This window comes from Grus americana, chromosome 3, assembly GCF_028858705.1.
Source record: "Grus americana isolate bGruAme1 chromosome 3, bGruAme1.mat, whole genome shotgun sequence".
NCBI lineage: Eukaryota > Metazoa > Chordata > Aves > Gruiformes > Gruidae > Grus > Grus americana.
The window spans coordinates 96,046,746-96,072,282 of NC_072854.1; the positions used below are offsets into that span (position 1 = coordinate 96,046,746).

The following is a 25,537-nucleotide window of genomic DNA, read 5'->3' on the forward strand; positions in this document are numbered from 1 at the left end:
TTTAATGGGACGGTATCAGTCCCTCTAATTCTCATTTATAATTGCTTATGCATTAAGTCTGGAAGAGACATGTGAATGCTGCAATACAGCAAAATCCTGTTACTCTCCTCCAGCCTGCCACTGAATGGCCCCAGTAATTCAGAGGTACGTTGCTATTAATAATGAGTCACTACCATATTGTTGCTTTCCCCCCAGCAGCAAAATCCTACTGATATCTCAATATTTTAATCCTGAAAGTATTAACAAGAAAAAAAAAAGAAAAAAAAAGAAAGAAAAAAGAAAGAAAAAGAAAAAAGAAAAAAAGTCTGTTTTATTGCGGTTACATTCAGAGGACATTTCTAGTTAGAGCACACTTGCTGCTAAATTCTCAGAGAGGTCAGAAGAAGGTCAGTCACAAGTTTCACCCTTGTAATCTTGCTTTCATCCACAGCTGCTAACACTGCTAGTTTACACGGTTGTTTCATCACATTGTTAAAAATCATAATCTTGCTAAGAACAAGTTTTAAAAATCCTTTGAAGGATGAAAAAAATAACCAAGATCTCAATCCTGTGAGTTTTTGTGCAAGATGTGAGCATACATATAATCCCACTGATAACCTTACAGACCTCAGCGGTTGCTAGCATCTCTGAATTTCAGGAGATCAGTTTCATTAGACAGAAAACTTCACATTAAATTCAAGGATGATCTCACAAACTTAAAAATCCCCAAAACAAACACCAAAGCCACAGCAGTACAGACAGGACTTTCTGGGAAAATGGGGAACAGGAGGACACTTGATGGAAAGGGATCTCCAGCTCACTCACACACAGGGAAGATGGTTACTACAATATGTAGATAGGGAGAAGAGGTAGATGGCATGAAATGCCATAGAGATCCCATGGATTTTCCCTGAGGAAATCAGGCAGGTGGAGACTAGGGGGATCTCCATTTTTTTCCCCTCAAGAGGGAGGTGTGGGGAGTGGAGGACACAGCCCTTTTTTGCTTGACCCAAGATCTTCCCCTCTCCTTCATTTTGACACTAAAAAGGAGCAGATAGATAACCAGCAAAGGTTATTTGCTTTTCATTGAGCAAGAGGCTGCAACTCCATTTCAGAGCTGCAGATGCTCTGGATGCCTTAGCAATTCTTAGTTAATCTAGAGCATAGATAGCATAGTACTTTCCAGCTAACCAATAATAGCATCCCGGGCCAAACCAACTGTAAGACAGTCCTTGACTAAGGTCTGTAAAGTACGTTGTTTGAGACGTTCTCTAAAAAACAAGAACAGAAATCCTGTGTACTCTTCAGGTTGTTAAAAGCCAAGAAGCTAATGCTTATGGATCTAAGTTGCCTCATCTTCGGACAGTGAACTTGAATTCCTCCTCAGCATAAGGAGGAAATGCAGCAGGAGTACTATTTTGCCTAAACTGAGATTTGAGATGGATTAAGTGAGGCACTGGATGGCTGTCTTGGTAACAGACTGTACCTTCTTCTAGTTCTTGCCTACCAGGTCCACATAGGAGGACACTGGAAGGACTGCTTGTTTTGTTCAAGAAGATAGAAACACCTTTCCTGTGGAAATGAAAAATCAGTAGAGTTTACCTGTCATCACAGTAGGTAAATTTCATGTCCATGCTATGGCGACTCAGGAAGGTCTTGCTGTCCAGGGGGATATCGATGTTTGAAGGATGCTGAATAGGCTCACACATTATTATAAGGCAGGTGAGAAGAGGCTCTTTGTACCCACACAGGGTGTGAGGAGGGCAAGTGTTATACACTTTAACTTGTCCAGTGCAGTGCAAAACCTAAAATAATAATTTTTGAATTAGAAGCAAACTTAAAATGTACTATCTCTACATGCCAAAATGTCTTTTAAAATCAAAACCGCTTATTGTGGCTCAAATATAGTACCTTCCATGTGGCAGACTTGAGGTTAACGGTTCTGCCTCTGTTGGTAACGGTGCATTTCATCCTCATGAAAAAGTCACGCTCAGTTGACATCTCTTTGCTCTTCTTTCCAAAGCCTGGACCTGTGTAAGAACAACGGCAAATGAGTTTTCTTAGTTTTGCTTCTTTATTTCTTCTACTTATAAGCATGAAGGATTCAATAGAAATAACAGACTAATTCTCAGATAATTTACCTGCAGAGACCATCAAAGATGCATGGACCATTGAAGAGCAGTTTGTAGAGCTCAGACCTAAAACTTTAAGTGGAACTTAAATAGGACTTTATGCATTTAAATCTATATTTTAGCTCGTAGCACATAAATCTTTGCAAAGCGTTGCAAGTGAAAATGTTATGCCTGTCCTGATGAAAGGAAAACACTAAACAAACAGTTCTTAGTACTATCATATTTAAGCAATATTTGGTAGAACAAAACAACTCCGCAAATCATTGAATAACAGTAAATGATTAGTCTAGGAATTAAAATTCCCTTTACCATGCCTAACAGATCTCTACCGCTACCCAATTATTTCATTTGATTATTTAAAAAACAAACAGTGACTTTTGTATTTTCATTCTTACCATTTTTCAGACTCAGATTCTCTCGAATTTCTTCGTGGTCACATGGATGAGTGAAGTCAAAAATGCTGTGTCCAGTTAATTCCACCTGTGCAGAAGAACTATAGTTAGCCAAATAAAAGCAACTGATAGTATTTATCTGTTTTTAAATACCACCTATTCAGATGAAACCAGTCACCAGAACTAAGTGCATTGACAGGACGCTCACAGACACATATTGTGACCATCCCTTTGTTTACCCTATGCATAACTTTCCATTTTCTCCCCAGAACAATTCCCTATCTTTGGATTTGCACAATGCAGTTAACAGTCAACACCACCAGTTATTTTCGACACAGAAGGAGAAACCCCTCAATCCACAAAGCAGAAAAGGGGGGACCCAAAGTGCAGCTCTATCCCCTCTGTCCCATAGTCTAAGGCACAAGTTGAATAAACGTCCGTTCCCTCCACAGTAATATCTAGGAATACAAGTTTGCAGTCACCAAAGACACTACAACTTTGATAGAAAGGGAGAGGGAAAAAACCCACTGTTGTCTAGTGTGCAGAGTACCTGCCTGAGAAATAAAAGACATTTTATTTCCAGTATTTTTTGCAATAACACGCTGCTGTTTTTCTGCATTTAGGCATTAGACTCGTTTCTGGGAATTGTATTACAAAGACAGGAAAGTGTTAGTGAACAAGTTACCTGGGTAAGACCCATGTATTTGTTGACATTCTCTGACAAAAAGATCATGTCTCCATCCTGTGTCACCACGGCAATAAATCCCTCCAAAGCTTTCAGGTACAAGTTGTCCATCTGCTGGTCTGCCTCTAGTTCATTCTCGTTGTCAGCACATACTGAGAAAAAAAGGGGAAAAAAAAGCATGTAAAGTCTTCAGCACTCTCTTTCAGCCTTTTTCAATGCAAGCACATCTAGTTACAAGGCAACAAAATATTCTTCTGTTGTTAGAACTTCCTTTCCACAAACTTCTTCTGGTGGGGCCTTCTGAATAGTGTATGAAAGGGATCTCCTTATCACTAGAAAGGCAGGAGATATTTTTCTAAACTTCTTGGCAAATGCAATAGACCTTGTATTCACCTTTAGCGTGTTTCTGCAAGACATGTTTTCAGTACATAACACCTAGATACTTAGACATTGAACCGCATCTTCTTCACGCACGTTCTTTTGGCCACATGCAACCTCTGTATCTCCTAACAGACACAAGGTACAGGGCAAATCTTACAGAAGGTAAGTAAATTCATGCATTCCTAACAAATGTCTAACAAAAGACTTTTCCATCAGGTCAGGTTTTCGAAGAAGTTAAAATACTGTTCCTACAAAGCGTGCCTAACAGACCTCTCCATTCAGAATGGAGAGGTCTGTTAACACTACCTTTTAGCAGAAAAAGTAGAAAACTGCTACCTTAAAGCCCTTTTGGGGGAATCCCTCTTTCATCCCATAAATCTCAGTATTCCTGGGAAAAACACAGATCCATCTCATTGATATCTGCTTTTTCATCTGCAGACATCAGAACTCCCTACACGCCACTCCATCCAACTCTGACAAGCTTTGCCACCCACCTACGCTTCTCCTGTCCTGCAAGGAAGAGAGCCTCAGACCCCACTTACACCCCATATGTTTGCCTAGGCAGATTCATGAACCCAGTGCATCTTATCCATTTTTGGGAAAGACATGTCACTGTTGTGCTGAAATCTAAGGCCATGCTAGAATATTTATTAAAGCTTTTTTTTCTTTTTTGGTTATGAGTTTTCCCGTTGCTTTTTGGCTGCGCTGTAGAGACAACTGATGGCACTGCGATGCCCTCGTTGTGTGCGTTCCACATCACCTCCTGCGCTGGGAGGCTGTAAGCAGGCACAGCCACAGGCAAGGAGGGAGGGGGAGACGCTGCTCCTCCTAATGCCAGTCACCCAAGTGTCCGCTCAGCACTGTTGCCTTCCCTTCTGCACTTTTAAGCATGTTTCAGCTCTGTGAATAAGCTGCCTGCAGGAGATGATTTGTAGATGACTAGTATTGAAAAATTTCTGTGTAGGAGCTGACCCATTAATTTCTTGACATGTTTTATGTGAAACTTCTGGGATTATTTTTTTCATGAAACTATTTACAGATATCGCATCTGGTCCGTGTACCTCAGACATGCTGTGGTAAGCTTATCTTTACAGTTCTGTCAGCCTGCACATTTGTGATCAGTCATTGCAAATATGTGTAGTGGTAAGGCTCTGAATTCAAACACCAACCCCCATCCTTATTGTGTCAGAAAAAAGAATAACCACTCCAACCATACACAGCTGAAGATACAAGGCCATGGGCAAGTCCCGTCTTAATCAAAGGTGCTCCATAGTCCCGAGGCAGCATGGATGATGTGAGAGGAGCTGCAGCAATGCTGTTCCTGGTGGGACAGGAGTGCTCCAGGCTGGGCCCACCACTGATTTTGCTGACCAGAGGCTCCAGTCATAATTGCATATTTGTATAACAGCCTTATTCACAAGAAAAGTGAGATTCTTGAATTAATTTCTTGGAGAAGTTGTTCTTTGTTGGTTTAATGTTGCGATATCAACATACAGTTTTTGTTCTCTAGTACACATACTGTTATCATTTAAGAAGAGTATTTAATTTTTGTTCTTTTCCTCCCTGAAAAAGCACATTCATCATTTCCTTCATGTTTCTTGTCAAAATACTCATTTTGGAAGAAATCTAGAAGCAGAAATGGGGTATTGCTTTGTAAACATTATTAGAAGTGGTTTGGGTTTGGTTTTTTTTTTTTGATAGGGAAGAGGCTGAGCCGAACTAATGCAGTTTTTCTTTGAAGTATTAATGAGTTATGGTTAAAGGATGAGTTTGAGCTATATACCTCCTGCAACTGCATCTGCTAGTGCCTAAGGATGGACAGTGAGCAAACGCAGAGGGGAGACTATTTGCAATGCAGAGCCCTCTGAGCTGCTGTTTGGAACAGATGAGTAGTGACAAAAATGATGCTGGTTGCTGCTTCTACATCCTCCTCCTGCTTCTCAACATCCCTCCCTGGCAGCGGCCCACTACCCATCGTGCAAACAAGGGAACAAAGGGACTTGGCCCCAGAGCCACTGGGAGCGCTTGGTTTATCATGCTTTGCTTCTCAGAGGAATCGTTTAGTAGCAGGGGAGACAAGATGCTCTCTGGGGATGGCTCGCACAGGCTGGGGATTTATCACTCTGTGTGCCTGCACCGCAATTCTAACTACGCACGCAGGGGATGGTTCTTCCTCAGCACAAAGCAACTGACTTCAGGAAATTACCTCAGGGTTAGCATTTAAAATACAGAAAATACACAATAATATATTTGAATAGTATGCACTTTGACCATAATGACATTTAGGGAAGAGAAAAAAAAAAAAAAAAAAAGGTAAGTGACCATCTGCTCCCAAGCTTGTTTCTGCTGCGTAAAGAATGTCAAGGGTCTTTTTTTACTTTTCCGGAAGCAAACAAATGGTTTATTCAGCAGGGATCATGGCTATGGCCCAAGACAATCAGCCAAGTGTGGGTTCAGAGAAAAAAACTGACTTTTCAGCTCTAACCCCAGACCCTCCTTTCCATTTTTTTCCCCAGCTCATTAACTTTGCATTAACAAAACATGACCATTCAAAGGCAGGAAGGCTATTCAAAGCATTTGTATTCTTAAATACCTCCAACAGTGAAAGACAAACACTTTACTCGATTATCAGATGATTGAGTTTGCTTTTCCATGTATATAAATTATATTACTTATACAAACACACACAGAGGACATAGGATCACTCACATCAGGGCTGCAGGTTCAAACCCTTAACGTCCTAGCTGAGCCCAGCACTTAAAGATATAGTCAGCTATAAAGCACGCAGTTACAGGGTTTTGTGGGATCAGAGTTCAACTTTTCTTATTAAAATTACCTTCGTCCAGCTGGAGACATCTGTGATGTGGGCTGGGAAGACAGAGGGAAGAGAGTCTGTGCTGCTGTTCACCCCCTGTCACATAAACCAAAAGCGCAACCAAGGTGTTTTGCAGACACCCTCCAGCTTCCCTGGTGACTCAATAAACCCCACTGCATCCCCTCCTTCCACCTTAGCAGCCCTGGATGCAGCAGACATGGGTTTCTTGTAGAACTTAATAGGGCATGCTCACGTTTCAAAGACAGAGCAGCTGTATCAGGGAAACTGTAGGCACTACCAGGCACATAAAGGTAGGTGACAAGTACCTCCAGGGACCACTGTGCTGCTGCTGCCCGTCTATTCCTTGCCTGTCCCCCATGATCATCCCCCAGCAGCTGCCCAGGGAAGCCCAGGCACTGGGGGATGCACCAAAGGCATCTTCTGGTGTGTCCAGGTTCTTTGTGGTGGTTGCAAACACAGTCCCAGAAGGCATCATCTGCGCTAAACCCCTGAGGCATATTAACTACCCGAAGATCCTTAGTCCGCAGCAAAGACGTGCTGGGCATCACTGTGGCAGCCCTAGTATTCCCTGTATCGGGTAACTTACTATAATTATAGTAATATAAATAATAAGTAAGTCCCTCATATGGCTGCAGTTATGGCATTACAGCTTGTTCCCTTTCTCCTGTGAAAATCACCAGTTACTAATACACAGAGGATATACACACGTTAAGAGACCGATACATCAGAAGCAATTCAGTTACTGCCACTAGCAAAACTCCATTTTGCTTTAGAAAGAATCTGTTTTGCAGAAGAAAAACAAACAAAGCCATCGCTACTGCAAGCTGCTCCCAGAAATCCCTAACGTCTTTCTCTTTCGCATAAGAAATTTCAGCGTCAGATGGAAAACATTTGAGAAAGCCGGGACCAAACGAAAGTAGGAGGTTAGCATGAGGAGGTGGGGCAGAACTTGGTTTCCAGTAGGTCTGAGGTCACTTTCTCCAGGTAGCAGCACCCCACGTAGACTTGCCAGAATTTTCCAGGTCTTAAAGAAAGGTAACCATGGACTCAGTTTACCCCAAATTTTAGGATAAGGTTTTGCCGTCAGCATTGCTTTTCAAAATAGCTGCTAACTAAATTTTGAAATAAGGATGCATTTCTTATTTTTTTCTGCAGCTTTTTCCATCTCTGCTAATGGGAGTATCTCAGTTCAGGCACCATGACAGTATACCAGGGAGACTGGACTGCAAATATGCCAGTCTAACTATAAATTAACAGCACATTCAGCAGAATGAAGTACTGTAATATTATTGTTCATATTATAGTTACATTTATGGATCCCAGCCAAGATTGTGCTCTTGTAGCACTGGGAAGCCTACAAAGGAGGGAGAATCCCTGTCCAGCTGAGATCGAGAGATCTTGAAACACGTCAGAGAGCCACAGAAAAGTGCAGTGGTCTCCCTGGGGCAACCGTCAGAGCTACAGCAGAACCAGGAACAGAGCAACCGTGTCCCATGTCCCAGCTTGATGGGTCATCACCCACTGTTCATATTGCACCAAGGCAGTATTTCTTGGTTTGTATCAAGTTTTGATACAGTACTTTTCAGTCCATGTCTCAGTCTTCATCAAATTTTGATAAATATTTTTAATCAGGTCTATTTTGAAAAATTTTCTAAGCACCAAAGTAGACCTTATTCATCCACAAGAAACTTTGAACTGTAATGGCAAATGCTTATTGCAGTGTTTATGATAACCTTTTATGCTAAAAATAGCTCTTGTAAACAAGCTTTGATTAATTCCCACTGCCAGGATGTGCACTGTTCCCAAGTTTAAGAACACTTTTTCCGTAGATGCTTGCTCATTTCCTTCAGTCCAACCTCTTGGAACGAGTCTGAAGGCTCAAAAATCAGGCTCTCCTTACAAGAAATAACTGCTCAGGTATAAACAATCTCCTAGCAAACTGCCTATACTCCTCCCTCCCAACACCTTTGATCTGACTCAAAGGGGCCTTTTTGTTCAGTTCAGAGGTAGAGAGTGATAAAAAGGGTTTTTACTGGAGGTCACATCATCACCTCCATAGAATTTTGATGGCTTTGTCTCTAATCCTGGATCCTACAAGTACGAGAAAGTTGCTTGGATATTGTGCATAACAGACACGAGGCTATAGCTGTCACTCCTGAAGAGAGTTGTAAAAACTGCCCGATGCCGGTAGGCAGAAGTTAGGGAAGATCTAACAGCAGCTCCATCCTGCATCAGAGAGAGCAGCTTTGAGACAGACTTGTCTCTTCCTGGTTTCTTGTTTTGCATCAAAGGAAAATGACTGATTTTTTTTTTTCTTTTTGGTTTTTTCATTGTGACAGGGCAGTACATCCTGTTCAAGGGGATATTTTCAATGTGTTCAATAAAAGCTTTCAATTTAGATACATCAAGAAAAAAGCTACTCTTAAACTTGAAGCTTCCTGAAGGGCTCTTATCTCCAAGTGCACAAGCAACTTTGATAAAGAAAACCACTTATATTGGTGGTGTTTCGATTGCAGAGTTTGTATCTAGCCAAATCATTCAGATGCTGCTCCCAGGAAGCTATACGCAGCCAGCGGCGTTGAACGGCGAGAAACAGCACCCCATCAGACCAGGCTTCCCGAGCCCCATGGGACCTCCTGGTGCATCTTCCCAGAAAAGGGACGTCACTTCAGGCAGCTGAAGCACTCAGCACCCGGCTCCACTCTCATTCCTAGCAGCACGGTTGGCACAAAACTATTTTTCCAATTTAATAAAAGCAAACAAGTAGACATGCTATTTTTAAAGCACTGTTTTATGCCACAATGGTCTGAGATTAGATGCAGCTTGTCCAGACATTCAAAAACAATGCCCACATCACTTCTCCCCACAGTTTGTCCTCTCCCTTGAAAGCCCAGAGAAAAGCTATTTTTTCCCTTCTGCTCCCTGCTGGTTTTCCGGCTCTGTTGTCTCCCTCCCTTGAAACAACTTCACACTGGCTTCCTCGTGGCCTCCCTTCTCCCAAACAACTTCCCGTCTGCTTCCCTGTTCCCTCCCCATTTCTGCTGCTGTCTGCCTGCCCAGGAGCAACTCCCATCCAGTTTCCTTTGCTGGACCTCTGCGCAGAACAGACACCCAGGTGACCACACAGTTGGGATGGGATTAAAGAAAGCTGATAAAATTGTGTTTGCCTGATTAGCCTGACTAAAAAGTCTGTAGTCCTGGCACACAGAAACTCACTGGTACCAAAGAGTTCTGGTTCCTGTAATGCCTTCAGCATCAGCATGGTCCAAACAAACACTTAAAATTATTGGCACCACAAGCTACTACCTATACTGGCTTCCTAAAGTGGATTCTCTTCCTCGTATTCAGACAAAAAGAGACCGAGGCAGCCTTAGCAACTACCACAATGTTAGCTGTTAACCAAGACAGCCGTTCTTTAGCAAAAGACAGTTATTTCTCTTTTGCCATCTATTAATCCCCCAAAAGCATTAGGCTAATTTACTAGCTATATGAAAGAATAATAGGGGAGAAGTACTGCCATCCATTTTTCTGGCTATGCTAAAGGACATAAGATCCCAAATCCAAAAGGTTCACTACCGATAAGCATCAAACAGTCTATTTTCAGCAGCAACTTCATGGGATCAAAACCTTTACTTGAAATGAACAAAGATCAGTTCTAAATTTATCCCCAAACATTTGAATGTGACGATGGCAAAAATGTATTATGCCAACAGAATTAGGAGACATCTTGAAAGATATTTAAGATTATCATAATTAAATGATATTTCTAAGCATTCCAATTATACCGCGTACTGTTCTGTGCACAACATGGAAACAGTATTATAAAGCTATTGTTTCAGTTTGCTTCCTGTGATACTAATCTCAATCAGGCCGTCAGACGAACAGCCTGCATTTCTAAATGTTAAAGGCTTCCTCTCCAACATTCCCACACAGAATTGCCTACTGTGAAAATCAAAGGGAAACGTGTTACTAAGTAAAGCAGCAACTTTTATAAAGCAAAACCTGGTATTTTTTACCCTTTTGAACTCTGAGATATACAACCAGCTATTTCCTATTATGATAGGATACAAGGGCCAAGCTCGGGCCCTGCAATGCCTGGAGGAGACATGCACCCTGCAATCCAGAAGCCGGGATTTTCGGAGGCACGTAGTGGGAGAGCTCTCAATGGGGGCTCAGATTCGTGGGCTCTGCCATTCACCTGCTGGAAGAATGTGGGCATGTGGGCATAGATTTCCCTAGGTCTTGGCTTCCCAACAGATAAACAATCATTATGCAGACACAGCTAGTAAAACAGCCTGAGTTACACAAGTGAAAAGCCCTATTCCGTGTCAGGGAATAATAGGAAGGGGCATGAGACACTCAAGGCCAGCGGACTGAGGCTGGCAAGTTGCCTACAGCCATCTCTGAAATCCCTTTTGGAGCATCAGCTTGCAGAAAGCCGAGGATGCAGTCCTGGGAAGGCCCTTGCTCTCTCCGCTCCCAGCAAAACTGCCATCAAACGAAGAAATATGTTCGCATTCGAGAATCGTGCCCACAAACAGTAATATAAAATAAAATCTGGTGTACCAGTGGATTTTGATAGAATAAATAATAAATAACAAAAATGTTAATCAAGCGGTACTTTTTACTACCTTTTGAAGCATTTTTCAAGTTGAATTGCAAGCTTACTTTAGTGACATTGTATATATACATAAATGCAGTAAATGTTATTTTAAAGTCCTAATTAATAACAGAACAAATACGCCCACTTAACTCCAGTTTACACTAAGTGTCTAGCCCAAATAATCAAAACTATTTCCATGAAGACAACATAAAGCAAAAGGGGGTTCTGCGGGCTGGGGCAGGCGTTTGCTTCTCATGCACGCTGCAGTTCCCCACCTCCTCATTTCCCAGTTCAACTATCGGAGACGACACAGTATACACCCATCAGTCGCATCATCTGCAACGCAGAATTAACAGCCAAATTCCAGTCTGCTAAACGTGCATGTGGCACAGGGGCAGCTTTGCTTTGGGCTCAGAAAGGGTTTAGAGCAAAAGTGAGAACGGAGCATGGACAGGCATCACACAAGCCCAGCGTTCATTTGCTCCACATGCTCGTCAAAACATGATGAGCAGCAAACTTCTTCATCTGAGAGCCAAAAGCTGTACTGAAAACCTATCGCTTTGAATTAAATCAAACAGCCTTCTAGTGAAGCCAGTGTCCTTATAAAGACTGCCATTATTCAGAAGCCCTCCATCAAAGACTTAAATTCTGCTTTTACAGGAACAGATTGGAAAAACAGCACCCATCAAATATTAGCTGTGCTATGCAGCTATCGTACGGCAATGGTGTTAATGAGTCCTCAAAGACAGTATTTTTTCAACAACGCTCACCTGCCAGAAATGCCTATATTCAATTTCACAGCCTTGTCTCCTGAGAGCAAGAAACAGTTGTCAACCTGACAGAGATTTACTTTGGCCAGAGCAGTACTCTACACCTGTGAATCTCAGGACCCTCAGCAAGTGTAAACTGTTGGGCAATTGCAGAAGGAAGAAATAATACTCTGAAGTCAGTATTCTGATCACGATATTGAAAGTTCTCTCTCTGGTGCCACTTTACGCCTGATAAATTTTATCTTTCAAATATTCGGCCTTCTCGTTTAGCTTGGCTACTTCAAATGTTAGCTATACTCAGAAGCATTTAAGTAGCAGGTGAGGCTACTCGTCTTTACAAGCAAACAGTAGTTTTCTGGCTCTTTCATTTCAGTGTATTCTCATTGTCAGAAAATAATACCCAGCTCTTCCAGAAAAGCAGTCCCTTTAAGTTCAATTCCTCAGAATAGAAGCACTAAAGATTCTGAAGCCTTTATCTACATCTCCAGCATCTAAAGATGTAGCAATGGACAAATCTGCACTTGACTAACACACCAATTTTAATGAGAGGACTTACTCCAAGTCAATATTTAGACTGGGGAAGCGCATCAGATTTAAGGTTACACAAATAACTAACGTAGAGAAAGCCTGAAATATTAAATCACAGCCTGTCGCTACTGTAACGTTTCATTTCCAGATTCCTTTCTAACTGCTGGGTCCCGGTGGTGCTTCAAAAGAATGTAAATCAACTACATGAATCACACTGTTTTTCAAACACAGCCACAGAAAAATCATACATGCATGTGTATGTATGAATATTATATGTACCTACTCAGTTGTCATCTCTATCAAATTACATGACCCTAAGCCTTAACACTACAGAAGCACTAAAACAAATGTTTTATCTGTAGATTTTTTCCTCACATTTTTTCTCACCAAGAAATTTATTTGAAAAAGTTCACTTTAAACTTAGCAGTTTCCAGGTGAGCAAATATCTTTTCTGATGATGACAGCATCAAACTATTTCATGTCAGGTTTCACAGACACACACATTACTTATATTCTCTGTTAAAGCCCTTCAAAAGTTGGCTTTTCCTATGCTGTGCCAGTCTCTACTTCATGCCATATAAATATTTGAAAAGCTGAAGCTGAGTTTTTATGAGAAAGTTACTAACAAATTGGCTTAGTGCACGGCATGTTTAAGAACATTTGCCTATTTACACAACTTCTTCAAGTATTAATTACATGATAAAATCAGAGATGATTTCCAAACAGCATTCAGAGCAAATAAACTTTTTAACATTTACTTCTGTGAAAATAAATCAGATTCTAGAAGCTAAGGTGAAAATACCCACAATAGTACTAGCAGAACCAAAAAAAGCTACAAAAACTACAGAGCTCTCAGAAGCAGAATTGAATTTGTCCTATCTTTCAGACTAACCAACAACAAACAAACAGCATGCTCTTTCACAAAATGAGATACTTCCTAATAATATTTATTAAAGTAATTGTTATGGTATGACTCAACTTTTCTAAAGAGAGGAAGTGCAATCATGACCTTATTGGGAGTTTTGCCATTATTGAAGGAAAAGATGAAATTTTGGGCTTACCTTTCACAAACAATGCAAGCATTGTTTTGCTAACGTATTCTCAACACTTATAGGTCACTGTGTAAAAGCTGCCCCAGAAAGATCAGTTGTTTTCGTTGATCTTACAGGCTGCTCAAACCACAGATTTCCATCTAAGTGATTATTCAAATTTAGGTGCAAAATAAGAATACTGTTAATTTTATCAGTTTTCACAGGCTATGAAAATGATGCTGGTTCACATTTCCTACTAGTCCAACATGAGCAAGACTCTGATTACATAGAATCCATTCACGTTGAGTATTTAAAAGCTGTTTGCTTTAGCTATCTTAGCCTACCTCATCATAAACAACCTACCTACTACTAATTTCTGGTGTAATGCACAGTTAGTCCTTTCAAATGAAGTACTGGACCTGCAGAACTTCCCAGCTGCCTTTTCAATGCACTGGCACAAACATGCTTGCCACACCAAATCAAAATTTACTTGTTTCGGCATGGAAGCTTAAGATGTATGTTCGAATTCTGACTAAACTCTGAAAAGTTTAAAATCTTGTAACTGAGCTTAATAAACCACATTCAAGAGGTTTTTTTTCAGAGAGGCAAAGCTGCAACAGTTGTTATATTGGTAATAAAGACTAATATCACTCAGATTTTTCTAACACAATTAAAATATGCATAATTCTGATGGAAAAAAACCCCACCAACCTATCTGTAAATCTACTCGTATTCTCACAACACAAGCGGTTGTGTCCTGTTCTCACTTTAGGACCCAGTACGCAGTGAAGAACATGCACAATCTTACCAAGCTGCCATCAAATAGCACTGACAACTTCTTTTAGCCAGATCTTACCTGAAGACAGAAGCTTGTGAGTGCGTAGGAAACTGATTGCCAGGCGCATTATGGATGCTTTGTCCAGGTGGGAACTGATGTTGTGGGGCAGGGGCAGCTCATGTGCCAGTTCATAGAAAACTTCGGTCTCTTTACTTCTTCTGCATCTTGCTGCATCTCTTGATTTCTCCTTCCTCCGTTCGGAACTGCTCCTGGTAGGCAAACGGGAAAAAGGAAAAAGCATTTCTTTAAGTGCAATTCATGAATTGAGAGAGGCATTTACAAGAATAAATCTTGTCAGCAATGAATCCATTCTGTCAACTGGTTTAAATGAACTGACCAGACTTTAATATCTATTTGCTCCTTTTAAAATCAGAATTAGGAGAGGACTACCACATCTGGAAAGGGCTCCAATTCTACACAAGTCAGCCTTTGGACACCCTGAATCCCTGTTAAGTGTAACAGGATCAAGATCTGCCTCAGGCAAGAGGTTTGAAATGAAACAGTAAACTATTATTCCTGGGATTCAGGAAATGTTAAAAATAAAAATTTTGTTTGATCAATCTAAATTAATTTGCTTGAAAAATACTCTGGGATGAGGCGACAATCCATTTTAAAGCTGGAAGAATTACAGTGCACATGGCTGTGTCGTAGATGTTTCAATGTCATAGAGTTTCAATAGCTGTACCCCTCATTAAAATAAAAATAATAATAGGGTATCAAACTGTGTTTGTATATACAACTGTCTCAGCTCTTAATCCAACACTACTCTGGAAAACCACCTTTCCTTGACCATGAAGGATACAAAATGGGAAAGAAAATACTGTTGTTTGCAAGAAACCCCTCCTTTGTAGAAGCTATTCTAATTAAATCACCATCTCTCCATTGTCTATGAAAATAGATTCCTTCTTGAGCAAAATAACATGACCGATAGAACCAGCCTCCCTCAAACTCTGCAGAGAACAGAAGAGCAGGAAATAATGAAGGGGAAAGCATTTTACGAAGCAAGTATGCAAAATTAAGCCACCGAGGGACATAAAGCTAAATTTAACATGCGAGAAACACAAGGGCTATATGTATAATGGATCTGGGACAGGACAGTTTAAGACTCTAAGGTTCTTTTATAAAGTCCAAATCTTATTTCGGAACATGAAGAACCTGAATCCATTCAAAACCATCACCTATCTCAACTCCATGTACCTCTGCTGATACTATAAGTTTCCTTCCCTTGCATAAGTTCAGGTTTTGCACCTTAGTCATGCCAAAACAGAATATATTTCTTTCCAGGCAGATGCCTGTAATTCTGCACCAGCGCAAACCACGCAGCTTGGACGCACACAACAGGGTGTGGAGAAGATCAGCTCCGTCGTTTTTGCTGTTGTGGCTGCACATTCATTTCTAGAATCACCAGTGGCAGCTCTCCATTTGCAAGGCTGCCTAAAAATGAAGCATCTTATAACCTACTTTTTCCAACATCAGTATAAAATAATGAGCCTATAAACTAACAACAGATCAACCAAAAAAAAAATTCCTATAAAACCAGGATATTTCAATAAATATATTCTTTTGTGTGAAGATGACTAGGAAAACAAATATTAACCCCATCACTTAATCCTAGAAACTGTTTCAATCATGGCTGACCTCACATAAAACTGCATAAAATAGAAAAAGAATATTAATACATAGTAATGTATTGTAAACAATTTCTAGAAGAGCTAGAGTGTCTGCAAAAGCTTCTACCATGGAAACCGCAGGTGGCTTTGTAAATTAGAAAGAAGGAAAAAAAGCCAGGGTGCATGTTAAATGCTAAGAGTAAAGTTACAGTAAGGTGTTTGCTGGAGCCCAGGCAAGGCTGAACATTCAACATCATCATCCGAAACAGAAATGTGCTCACAACACATTAGTAGGGCCCTCATGCTGCAATAAGCTTAAGGATCAGATAGGTGCTCACCAGTGGGTGTGCTAACAGGGCAAGGGACCTCATAAATGCTTACTGTATCTTCTCAAGATCCATGATCAGCCCTCGGCAAACCTCTTTCACAATTATTTTGCTTGAGGTGAATATTTTCTAATATGGCATCTGTTACAGGGGGTATGCACAGGATGAGACCTACACACATTTCAGTACATAACAGCAGGATCCAACTTCAGGGGCATCACTGGAGCGAACACTGACCCACCCAAGTTTGAATCTAAAGGATCAGATATTCACAAGGTGACACTAACTCCTTACTTTTATCCTTGCCAAGTAAGAGTCATACTACATCAATGTAAAAAAAAAAAGTCCTTTTGTACAGCTGTCCGAGAAGGTACAACAGAAAATGCCAGGGCAGGTGCTGGGAACGGGAGCGCCATGTGAACTACCTACACCGATGCTTCTTTCGGAGACACGTCTTGCTCTCTAAAGAAAAAAGTGTCTACGCTGTACCTGTAAAGATGCTAGACTGGGAAAAAAAAAATCTTCTCGGTTTCTAATTCTACCAACAAAATAAAAGAGTAGAACCAAAACAAAACCAAACAGAACAAAAACTATGCGGCAATATTTGCAAGAATTTCCAATTGCAGCTTGGAAAATTTAACTTGAACCGTAAATGTTCGAGCTCTGCTCTAAATCTAGAGCCCACAATTTTCACATTAGAAGCAGCTTGGCCAAAACAAGATCCCATCCCTCCTCGTTTAAATACAAAACTTTGGGAACCAAGGCCAAAGCCGTGTCGCAATTTGTGCAGTAAAAATGGGTTGTATAAGACAGGGTCTCTCATGACGCCACTCTGGCCACAAAGAAAAATATTTAGTTTTGCTAACCTCTGTAAATATAATTTTGAAGTGTGGCTAATGAGACAAGCTGGTTTCATTAACCATGGGTTACTCAAGGTTTCTAATAACTAATGCTATGAGCAGAGAATGGTTTTGGGTTTTTTTTCCTCTGTGCCGCAGATGCTTTCCTTCAACACTGCCTCTGACCGTCGTGCTCAGTTTCTCCACAGAGAGACACCGGTGTTCATTACACGCCACACCAGAGCTTTCACATCAGAAAACAAGAGGAGGAATCAGCCTGCCTGGTTGCTTTCAAAAGACTTTCTTGCTCACCCATTATCATTTTAAATAAACAAACAATTTGCTTGTTAAGCACTTCCCCTTGTGGCTTCCTTCACCTTAATTTTTCCTCCCCTTCTTCCCTCGCTCAGCACACTCTCGCGCTGGGTTGTTATCGTAGCCAGCCCACCGCAAGCAGACGCAGGCCCCAAACACCCCCACGCAGCTTCCCCCCCAGCAGACATCTTGCTTGCTGTCCCTCTCAGGGACACCCGTGTCAAAGATGGTCGTTCTGTGCTTACTCCTCGTGGTTGCAAAAGCCTCCAAAAATTGCAGTAAGCGACAGAATTCTGCCAAAAGCAGTATTTTACCCCCACTTTATGCATGGGATTAGCATTTTACCCCGGGCGAGGCTGGACTACCCGCAGCCAGAGAGTGAAATGTGACTACTCAACGACCTGCCCGTCTGAAGGCCAGGAAGAAAGGCTGACACCGAATCCTCTTCACACATCGTTAGGGCAATAGAGAAAAGGTCCAGGCTCTAGCTAATTTATGAATCATTCCCTCCCAGCATATAAACCACCCACTTATGTGGCGAAAAAAAAGAGCACACACGTGCGTCACTGCTTGGAGAAAGTGACGCAAGCAGAAGCAGAAACCTCACTCGCCTGAACCTGTGTCAGATTTTTAAAAACGCAGAGGGGAGAGAGAGGAGAAAGGCACCACACCAATCCACCCGTACGCCAGTGCGAGGCCCGGAGGTACTGCAGGGAAGTCGCCTGGGAGCTCCCCACCGCTTGTTCCTCCAGGAGCCCCCGAATCTGGCGGCATAAGGCCCCGCTTGGCCACACACGCACCCTCGCATTGCAATCGCAGCCTGACCCTTCCCGATAAAATGACAAGAAAGGAAGGGAGAAGCTCAAATCTCCACTGAGCTCAGGAACAGGACTGGGGACTCCACGCAGGACTTGGCTACCCTGAGGGTGGTCAGGAGGCTCAAGGAGAAGGAAAAGCAAGCCGCCACTTTCCAGCAAGGACTCTCCCAGGGCTGCTGGACCATGCTCCGGGGCCGCAGTACTTAAACGCACACAAGCCATAGGGAATGGAAGAGTTACGGTGGCACAGGCAGTTCCCCGCCACAGAACACAAGCATGGCACTGTACCCCCAGGACGGCTGTTTACATGATTTCCCACTCCCTCCTGGTGTGTTTAGTTTGCGCTCTGAAAATAGAATTTACGGGCCGACGCATGTGAGCAAATATGACAAACAACTGGCAAGTATTTGCCCTCTCTAGGTGAAGCGCTCACATTTTCAGGAGCAAAAGCTCTCTGCGCTTCTCCCAAGAACCCAAACAACAAACCGGTCTCAGGGGTACACCCACCATGGGAACAGAGCACGCGATCACACCCGCCAGAAGCATCCGAAGGGGTGTAGGAATGCCCTGCACGGATCTTGGGAGCCAGATTCCTCTCCCTTTGCTCATCTCCGACAGCCCCTTGCAACACAGCTTCACTGAAATCGGCAGGAATGCCTGCAGACGAAGGTCTTGCACACCGGGGGTGAAGATCATAATCTGGCTTTCTGAAGCTTCTCTTACTGCAGGACTGGAAACTCCAGCCACGGCAACTTATTGGCAAAACCTGAAGCCCCACGTAACCCATCTGGCTTAAATAACCTTGCAAAACTATCATGTCAGCTTAGGGATTGTCTTCCTGGCGCTCACTGCTGTGACAGCTCTGGGCTCTGGCAGCCAAGAGAACGGCTGCGGCAGCCAGCTTGGGCACCCGCAGAAGGTACCTGCGACCCAGACACAGCGGGGATCAGCCCCACAAACACTGGGGCAAACAGACCACCCCCCCACCACGGGAGCTTACGCCAGGCGTACAGCGTGACTCCCTGGTCTGCAGTAGGGTTAGATACCCACACAACCCCCTTAGCTCAGCAGAGGGACCAACCTGACGTTTCGTTACCGTTTCCACTGGCTGTGCCCATACTTGCTCTCTGCAGTCTCAATCCTACTAGTACTTCACCTCCACCAGTAATCCCTGCCCACCATCTCCAACCACACGGCTTCCTGGTCCTTCCCGCATGCAACTACCCCCTCAAAACCCTTGGTACCCACTCAGCCAACGCCAGCGCCGGGTGGTCAGCTTCAGCAATCCTCCCTTCTGTCAAGGGCATCGGTGGCCTCCTTTAAGCTGATGAAGGGGACTTGCAGAGATAGTAATCTTCTGCTCAGGGTTTCGCCGCTCTCAACAAGTCCATGTGGGTCGATACTTTGGATGTGTATACACACGCTTGCTTGTTTAAGACCAGGCAGCACAGTAATTGCACTGAATTACACTCCCACCTTGTAAGATCCAGATCACAGAAGCTTTTAGAGAAATCGTAATCCGCACCTTGCATAAAAATACCTTGTATGTAACCTGGTAGCCTTCACTCGTACATACATACTGCATGACACATTCATACAACGCTTTGAAATACATAGTTCAGAATGACTCGCTTGAGTTTACTTCATGATTTTGGTGACCCTTGGACTTTGCTTCAAACTGCCATGTATGCAAGCTAGTAAAACAACAAGCATATTGCCTTATATCCAATGGTTATTAAATGTTTCTAACTCCAGCACTTTAAAGGTCAAGAATCCACAGTTAATTAAGCTGTCACATGAAATTTCTGTAGTAAATACTCATTTCAAACGGTTTAGAGCTAAAGCTTTAACTGCTAACTTGCAGAACAAGAAAAATACATTCTAGGGATGCAAAGATAAGAAAATATTTTACAGTACAAATAAATGAAAAAACTGATCAGACAGCATAAAAAAGATTTTCCAATTCAAACCAGTAAAAACTCAATAAAGATATTTTAACAGGCAGCACTATCTTAGATAACAACAAAGATTTATTTCAATCTAGCAAATCCATTTTTTTACTGTGTGTTTATATTTTGCATTACCTTCTGTGTGGCAAATCCCTAGATGATTTAAACCAGCATAATATCTAAAAAGGAGTTTTGCTGATTGTGAGGCACGCTGCTTGACGGCTCCGGAGGTGTGCTTGCACCGGCACCAAGCAGCCAGCGGTCATGCTTACTTAGCCTTAAAATTCCTTTGAAAAGTATTTGTAACTATTCTACCTGACAGGCAGTTTATTCTGGATGGCATGCTGTGCTTTTGAAAGCCCCCTCCGTTAAAGTAATAAAAGTGACCATCAGTAAATAAAAAGCACTACAAACAGCAATTTACTTGCTCACTGGGAGCTCGGGCCAAACTATGAAAGCTGTGAATGAAACCCATACACAGTGCCATACAGATCCCTCCTTATACCTCTTCCCAGTGAAAATAATTACTTCTGAAGCCTGAAAAGACACCAGATGCCCAGATTCAGCACATCAGCAGGAGCGATAGGAAGAGGAAAGACCAGAGTTATTCTTGGATGGAGAAAAAAAAATGGCTTGAAAATATGTGGAGTGCTCACGGCAGGTAGGTGCTAAAGCAGCATCACTGCGCATTGGGATATGGTACCCAGCGCACAGACAAAACAAATATAAATGATGCCAAAATAGGGAATTTGTTAATAGAGGAAATGAGAGTTCGAAGGTAACAAGAAAAACTACTAACAGAAAGGGCTATTACAAAAATAAGGAAATGAAATACCTTCCACCCTTCCTTTAAAGCTGCCCTAGCTTACAGTAACTCACCACCAACTCCTCGGTTTGACTGGGGGATTTCTTGTGCCTCTGTACATACCCACTAAATAACAAATCACTGCTAGTTCAGTAAAGCTTGGCACCTACTGCCACATCAATATGTGATGCAATTCTTTCCTCCCAGATTAAAACCAAAGGCTAGATGAGAGTCAGGAAAATGAGAAATATGAGCGTCTCAGGGACAGATGAGGGAAGAGATGAGGAAAGAGTTTGCGTTAAGGGTGAGGAACTAATTTCTATTCTCATTAGGCCTTTTCAAAGGATGCTTGGCACAACGATAAGGGACTTGGCAAGTACGATTAGAGTATCAAGAGATGAGGCCTGAGTGAATACCAAACTTTTGGTGTCTTTGAACATATTTATGATTCACTAAGTCCACCACCCTAGGACCGCCATAGCTGACAGTAACACAGCCAGGAATACGTTTTCTTGAATGGGGAGTACATCAGCTCTTTAGACAGGATAAATTCCATATGAACTTTAAAAACACATGTAAAACTAACTTCTTCAATGTCTGAAGCTCTGCTGGTACCTTTAGTCTTAATAATTAAACTGTACTGGATTTGTATTTTATTTATTTTTCATGAACATTCCTGGCATTGATTTCTAAAAAAAAAAAAAAAAAAAAAAAAAAGGCGGTGCTGAGACAAAAAGCATTATACCTATACAGTTTTAAAATGCTTATGCCACTAACATCTTTTTTATACCACTAACTGCATTTAATGCAGCTACTAAAAGAAAAACACTTTGTACCTGCAATTTAAAGTATCACTGTGAATACTGAAGTTGTCATATCAACTAAATAGTACTTTGGGAATTCAATGTTGAAAACCTTGCTAAGGCTGCAGAAGCGCTTATATTTTCTTAAAGCATTAGGTTCACAATATGTCACCAGAGTCTGATAAATTTAATCACAGTAAGCAAAACAATGTCTACAGGATTTATGTTCTACCATTTATTCTCTCGTTTTATGAGTACCTTGAACCAGAAAGATAAGTATTAGGATTTCAGCAGCCATTAATCTGGTCCTGGATTATTTTACGACGCTGTGAGTGCAGCCCGTCCTGCAGTCGCCACGCCAGCATGAGCCTGGTACCTTGGAAGACGTGCCCCACACGTTGCTCCTGGGGCAAGGCACAGCCCCGTGGAACTGCGCAAGGCCCATGCTGTGCAGAGAAGATGCCAGGCTGCTGTTTGATCAGCAGTTAGAGCAGATAGTGGCATATGCTTTTTGCCTTTTTGACCAATTCCCTGTGTTAGGGCTAGATGGCAGAGAGACTTTTCTCGTGGTTTAGTTTTCAGGCAGAGCAATTTCCTGCTCCAAGTCACTCCGTGCTCAGCACACCCCAGTGCCAGTCACAGAAAGGGTCAGGACAGCTCTGGATCACCCTTGTAAAGCTGCTAGTGCCCACACTTCAAACAGACAAGCGAAACACCTCCTCAGTCTTCTCAAATAATAAAGAAATTTGGAGAGAAACAAGCAGCCCAGCACACAGTCAAATCTCAATCAGAGGAGCACAAAGTCATCTAAACTCAGTCTTCCCTCCTGAGATTGGTTTTGCACAGCTCTGTTCCATCAAGATATGGGATCATGGATTCCTTCCCTGTAGCAATCAACTCTTTGATACCAACCAAAATATGGCAAGCTTCAGAGAGAACCTGCAGACTAAAAAAGCGAACCGCCAAACCCACTAAACAATGCTACAGAAAGGACTGCTTCAATGTTGGCCAAAACTGAACTTGCTTTCAAATCAGCAATTATTTTTTTGGATGATAAATGTACCACACTGCTTTTCTCCATAGTTCCCACTTTCACATTCAAGAGTCCCTGCAGCACAGCTACAGCTGGAATCGCACCGTAGCAGCGGGGATAAGGTTATGACAATGCACAACCCGAGATCTCTATCAATGATTTGTGTTTGAGAGATTACAGATCCTTATCTTTGTGGCATTACTTGTAGTAATCAGTCAATTTTGACAGCTAATCTAGAGGTCCATACATATTGTTGCTCAGAAGCTCAGCAGGTATTGCTAAGATCTGTTTTCAGATAACCTAACTATTTACCTACTCTAAAAACACATACCAAAGGATGTGCTTTATCTTTTCACCAGCGGGTTAAAGCTAAAGGTGAACGAAGTGCAATTCACAGGCCAGGGGGGTGCCCAGAAGTTAAACTCAAAACCAGCCTTATTTTTCAGATGGGGCACTGACCACATCCCAGCCCATACCAAACCACAATCAGCATTATTTATCAAGACGGCGCAACTGCAGGTAAATGAGGACAATTTTTCAATTAAGCTTTATTTCAAGCCTAAGGGACAAACGCTGCCATCACATGACTTTACTATCAGTGGTATACATACCTACGCTTCAGCCTCAAACCCACTCAACCGTAAACAGTTGAGTCACACCAAAAATTGTTGACAAATCCCCAGTTTTACAATCTCACGCTATGTTACACCTTAGGCAATACCAACCAACATTTGTGGGTGAAAACCCTGGTGCTTCAGCAGGCTCGGACCAACATCCCATGATATTTTATCTCATCACACTGGCACATTTGCTGACAGGTTCACACAAGGGGCCTTTGTGGGTAGGAACAATGAGAGAGGCGCGCACCGCACAGGAAAATGGGTGGTGACCACCAAGGGCTGGAAAAAAGCCTCTTTCAAAGGAAAGTCTTTGAAAACATTCATTACACCCCACCCAGCTATTTTCACTACAATATTTCAATACATAAAAACAACACAGGGAAAATAAACAGCCCACCCTTCAATATTTTGTAGGTTCTCCAAACCCTGCAGAGATCAGCAAGCCATAAAGACACAGAGGTCTTCACCAAACGGAGCCATGTACGAGGTCTGCAAGCATCCACCGAAAACCTCCCCCACCACCTTTCTTCTCTCATGCATCTCCAGGCTGCATATGTAAGCTGATTCAGTTAGACATCTTTATTTCCAGAGTAAAGAAATGAAAACTTAAAACTGTATTGGCTGGTAAATAAATGATAGCAAGCATTTATAGGGATCATAAAGTAAATATATTCCCACAATTTAAAAAATTGTTATATAAGTGAATGGCCCTCCACAATGCATTTCAGCTCTGATTTCTTTTTTTGCTAATTCTACCAGTTAAAACAGTGGTTAGAACTAATAAAACATTTAAGACAAAACAGCTGCAAGACAGAAAAGGAGCTATAAAACCAATCCATAATGAAATGGGTCTCTGAAACCAGCAGATAGTCAAAGAGTGGAGGCCAGTCTTTGAAGGTATGGAGGCCATGCTCTCACACAGGCTTGTCTCCATCGCAGTCAGTGAGGTTACCAACAGAGCAAAGACCGAGCAGGTGAAGCCTCCCCAGCCTTGGGAACACAAAAAGAGGTGGTGGCTCTCCTAAGTCTCGGCTGCTCCGAGATGATTCCCTCAACAGCACCCTTACTCTCAAGTTCAGTATATAAAGACAGCAGAGCATCTACAAAGGAAATTTGGCCACTTTGTGTCACTTTGTTTCAAGCACGGGGTCTCTGTGTTGGATGCTCCAAAGAGTGCAATGGTGGCACACACCAGCTCCAAATGAAAATCTTTTGTCTCCTTTAGAGAATGCTCGAAACGATCATTAAAATTACTTTGTGCTTTTGCCTGTTAATAAACCATGCCTTGTCCTTTCAAAGTGTCAAATCTTCTAATAATAAAGCTAAGAAACCAGTTCTTGCAATAAAATATTTATGAAATAATGCCGACCCTTCTTTAATTTTTGGACCTTAATCATTTTAATGTGCGCTCGGTTATGATGGAAGTTAACTGTTTCTCCCTCTCTGTCTCTTGGCGACTTGTAGCCATTCACAGTAAGAAGATGGATGTCCAGAAAGACAGCTTAAACAGCCATTTCTTTGGCAAGAAGGGAATAATAATTCTTGAGAATAACAATACAGACGCTCTGAATTTTGATCATTCCATGTAACACAGCTTCCTCCACTTCCTGCAACAACGATCAAGTGCAGATCCTGAGAGCCAGGCCACATTTTTTGCCCTCTGGGGTGTGAGCTTTGTCTGTACAAACATCCTGGGACACAGCTCATTCTTATTTCCTGCTTTCTTTTCAGGGGGGCTGTTATTTTATACAGTAGCTCTTTAATTATCCGTCTCCTCTTAATTAAGTTATTGGGTCAACTGAAACAGCGATAGCTTTGCATGCTGTGATTTTGATCTCTCATTAGTATTTAACCCTGTCACTAGTTTAAGTTGATAAAAATTGAAGATTATTAGCTTGAGCTGGGGTAGATAATATTATCCTCTTACTACGAGGGAAAAGGATTGAACCAAAGGGTCAGACTACTTCAGCTACCTGGCCAGAAAACCAGCAGTCACTTCAGCAAAGTTAGACAATTCCTCTATATTTAGAGCTAAACTCAGAGGCTGGAGTGATACAATTTGGGGGCACCAGTGCCTTCTCTGTCCACCTCGCAGCACACACTTTTGGCTGCTGGCAAAGCCCTGAGGACCCCTCTCACTGCTGACCTGCCTCCTGGCACCCACCGCTGCGGCAGAAGCCAGAGGGACATCGAAACTCCAGTATTCAAGGAAGAAACAATTGTGGCCTCTCCACATTCAACTGC

The 25,537-nt window shown here is 42.2% G+C and overlaps 1 protein-coding gene across 2 annotated transcripts in view; it reads right to left on the reverse strand.

The window, feature by feature from the left end:
- EPAS1 (endothelial PAS domain protein 1) overlaps nucleotides 1–25,537 on the reverse strand; it is an 80,858-nt gene that overhangs the window by 22,353 nt on the left and 32,968 nt on the right. The window contains exons 2-7 of one of the 2 annotated variants that reach the window (XM_054820706.1): nucleotides 14,194–14,384; nucleotides 3,189–3,340; nucleotides 2,507–2,591; nucleotides 2,121–2,183; nucleotides 1,891–2,009; nucleotides 1,582–1,784 (exon numbers count right to left, since the gene is read on the reverse strand). In XM_054820706.1, coding sequence (XP_054676681.1) covers nucleotides 1,582–1,784; nucleotides 1,891–2,009; nucleotides 2,121–2,183; nucleotides 2,507–2,591; nucleotides 3,189–3,340; nucleotides 14,194–14,384 — 813 coding nt within the window. The remainder of the gene's footprint in view (nucleotides 1–1,581; nucleotides 1,785–1,890; nucleotides 2,010–2,120; nucleotides 2,184–2,506; nucleotides 2,592–3,188; nucleotides 3,341–14,193; nucleotides 14,385–25,537) is intronic. The other variant, XM_054820707.1, reaches the window with a different exon arrangement.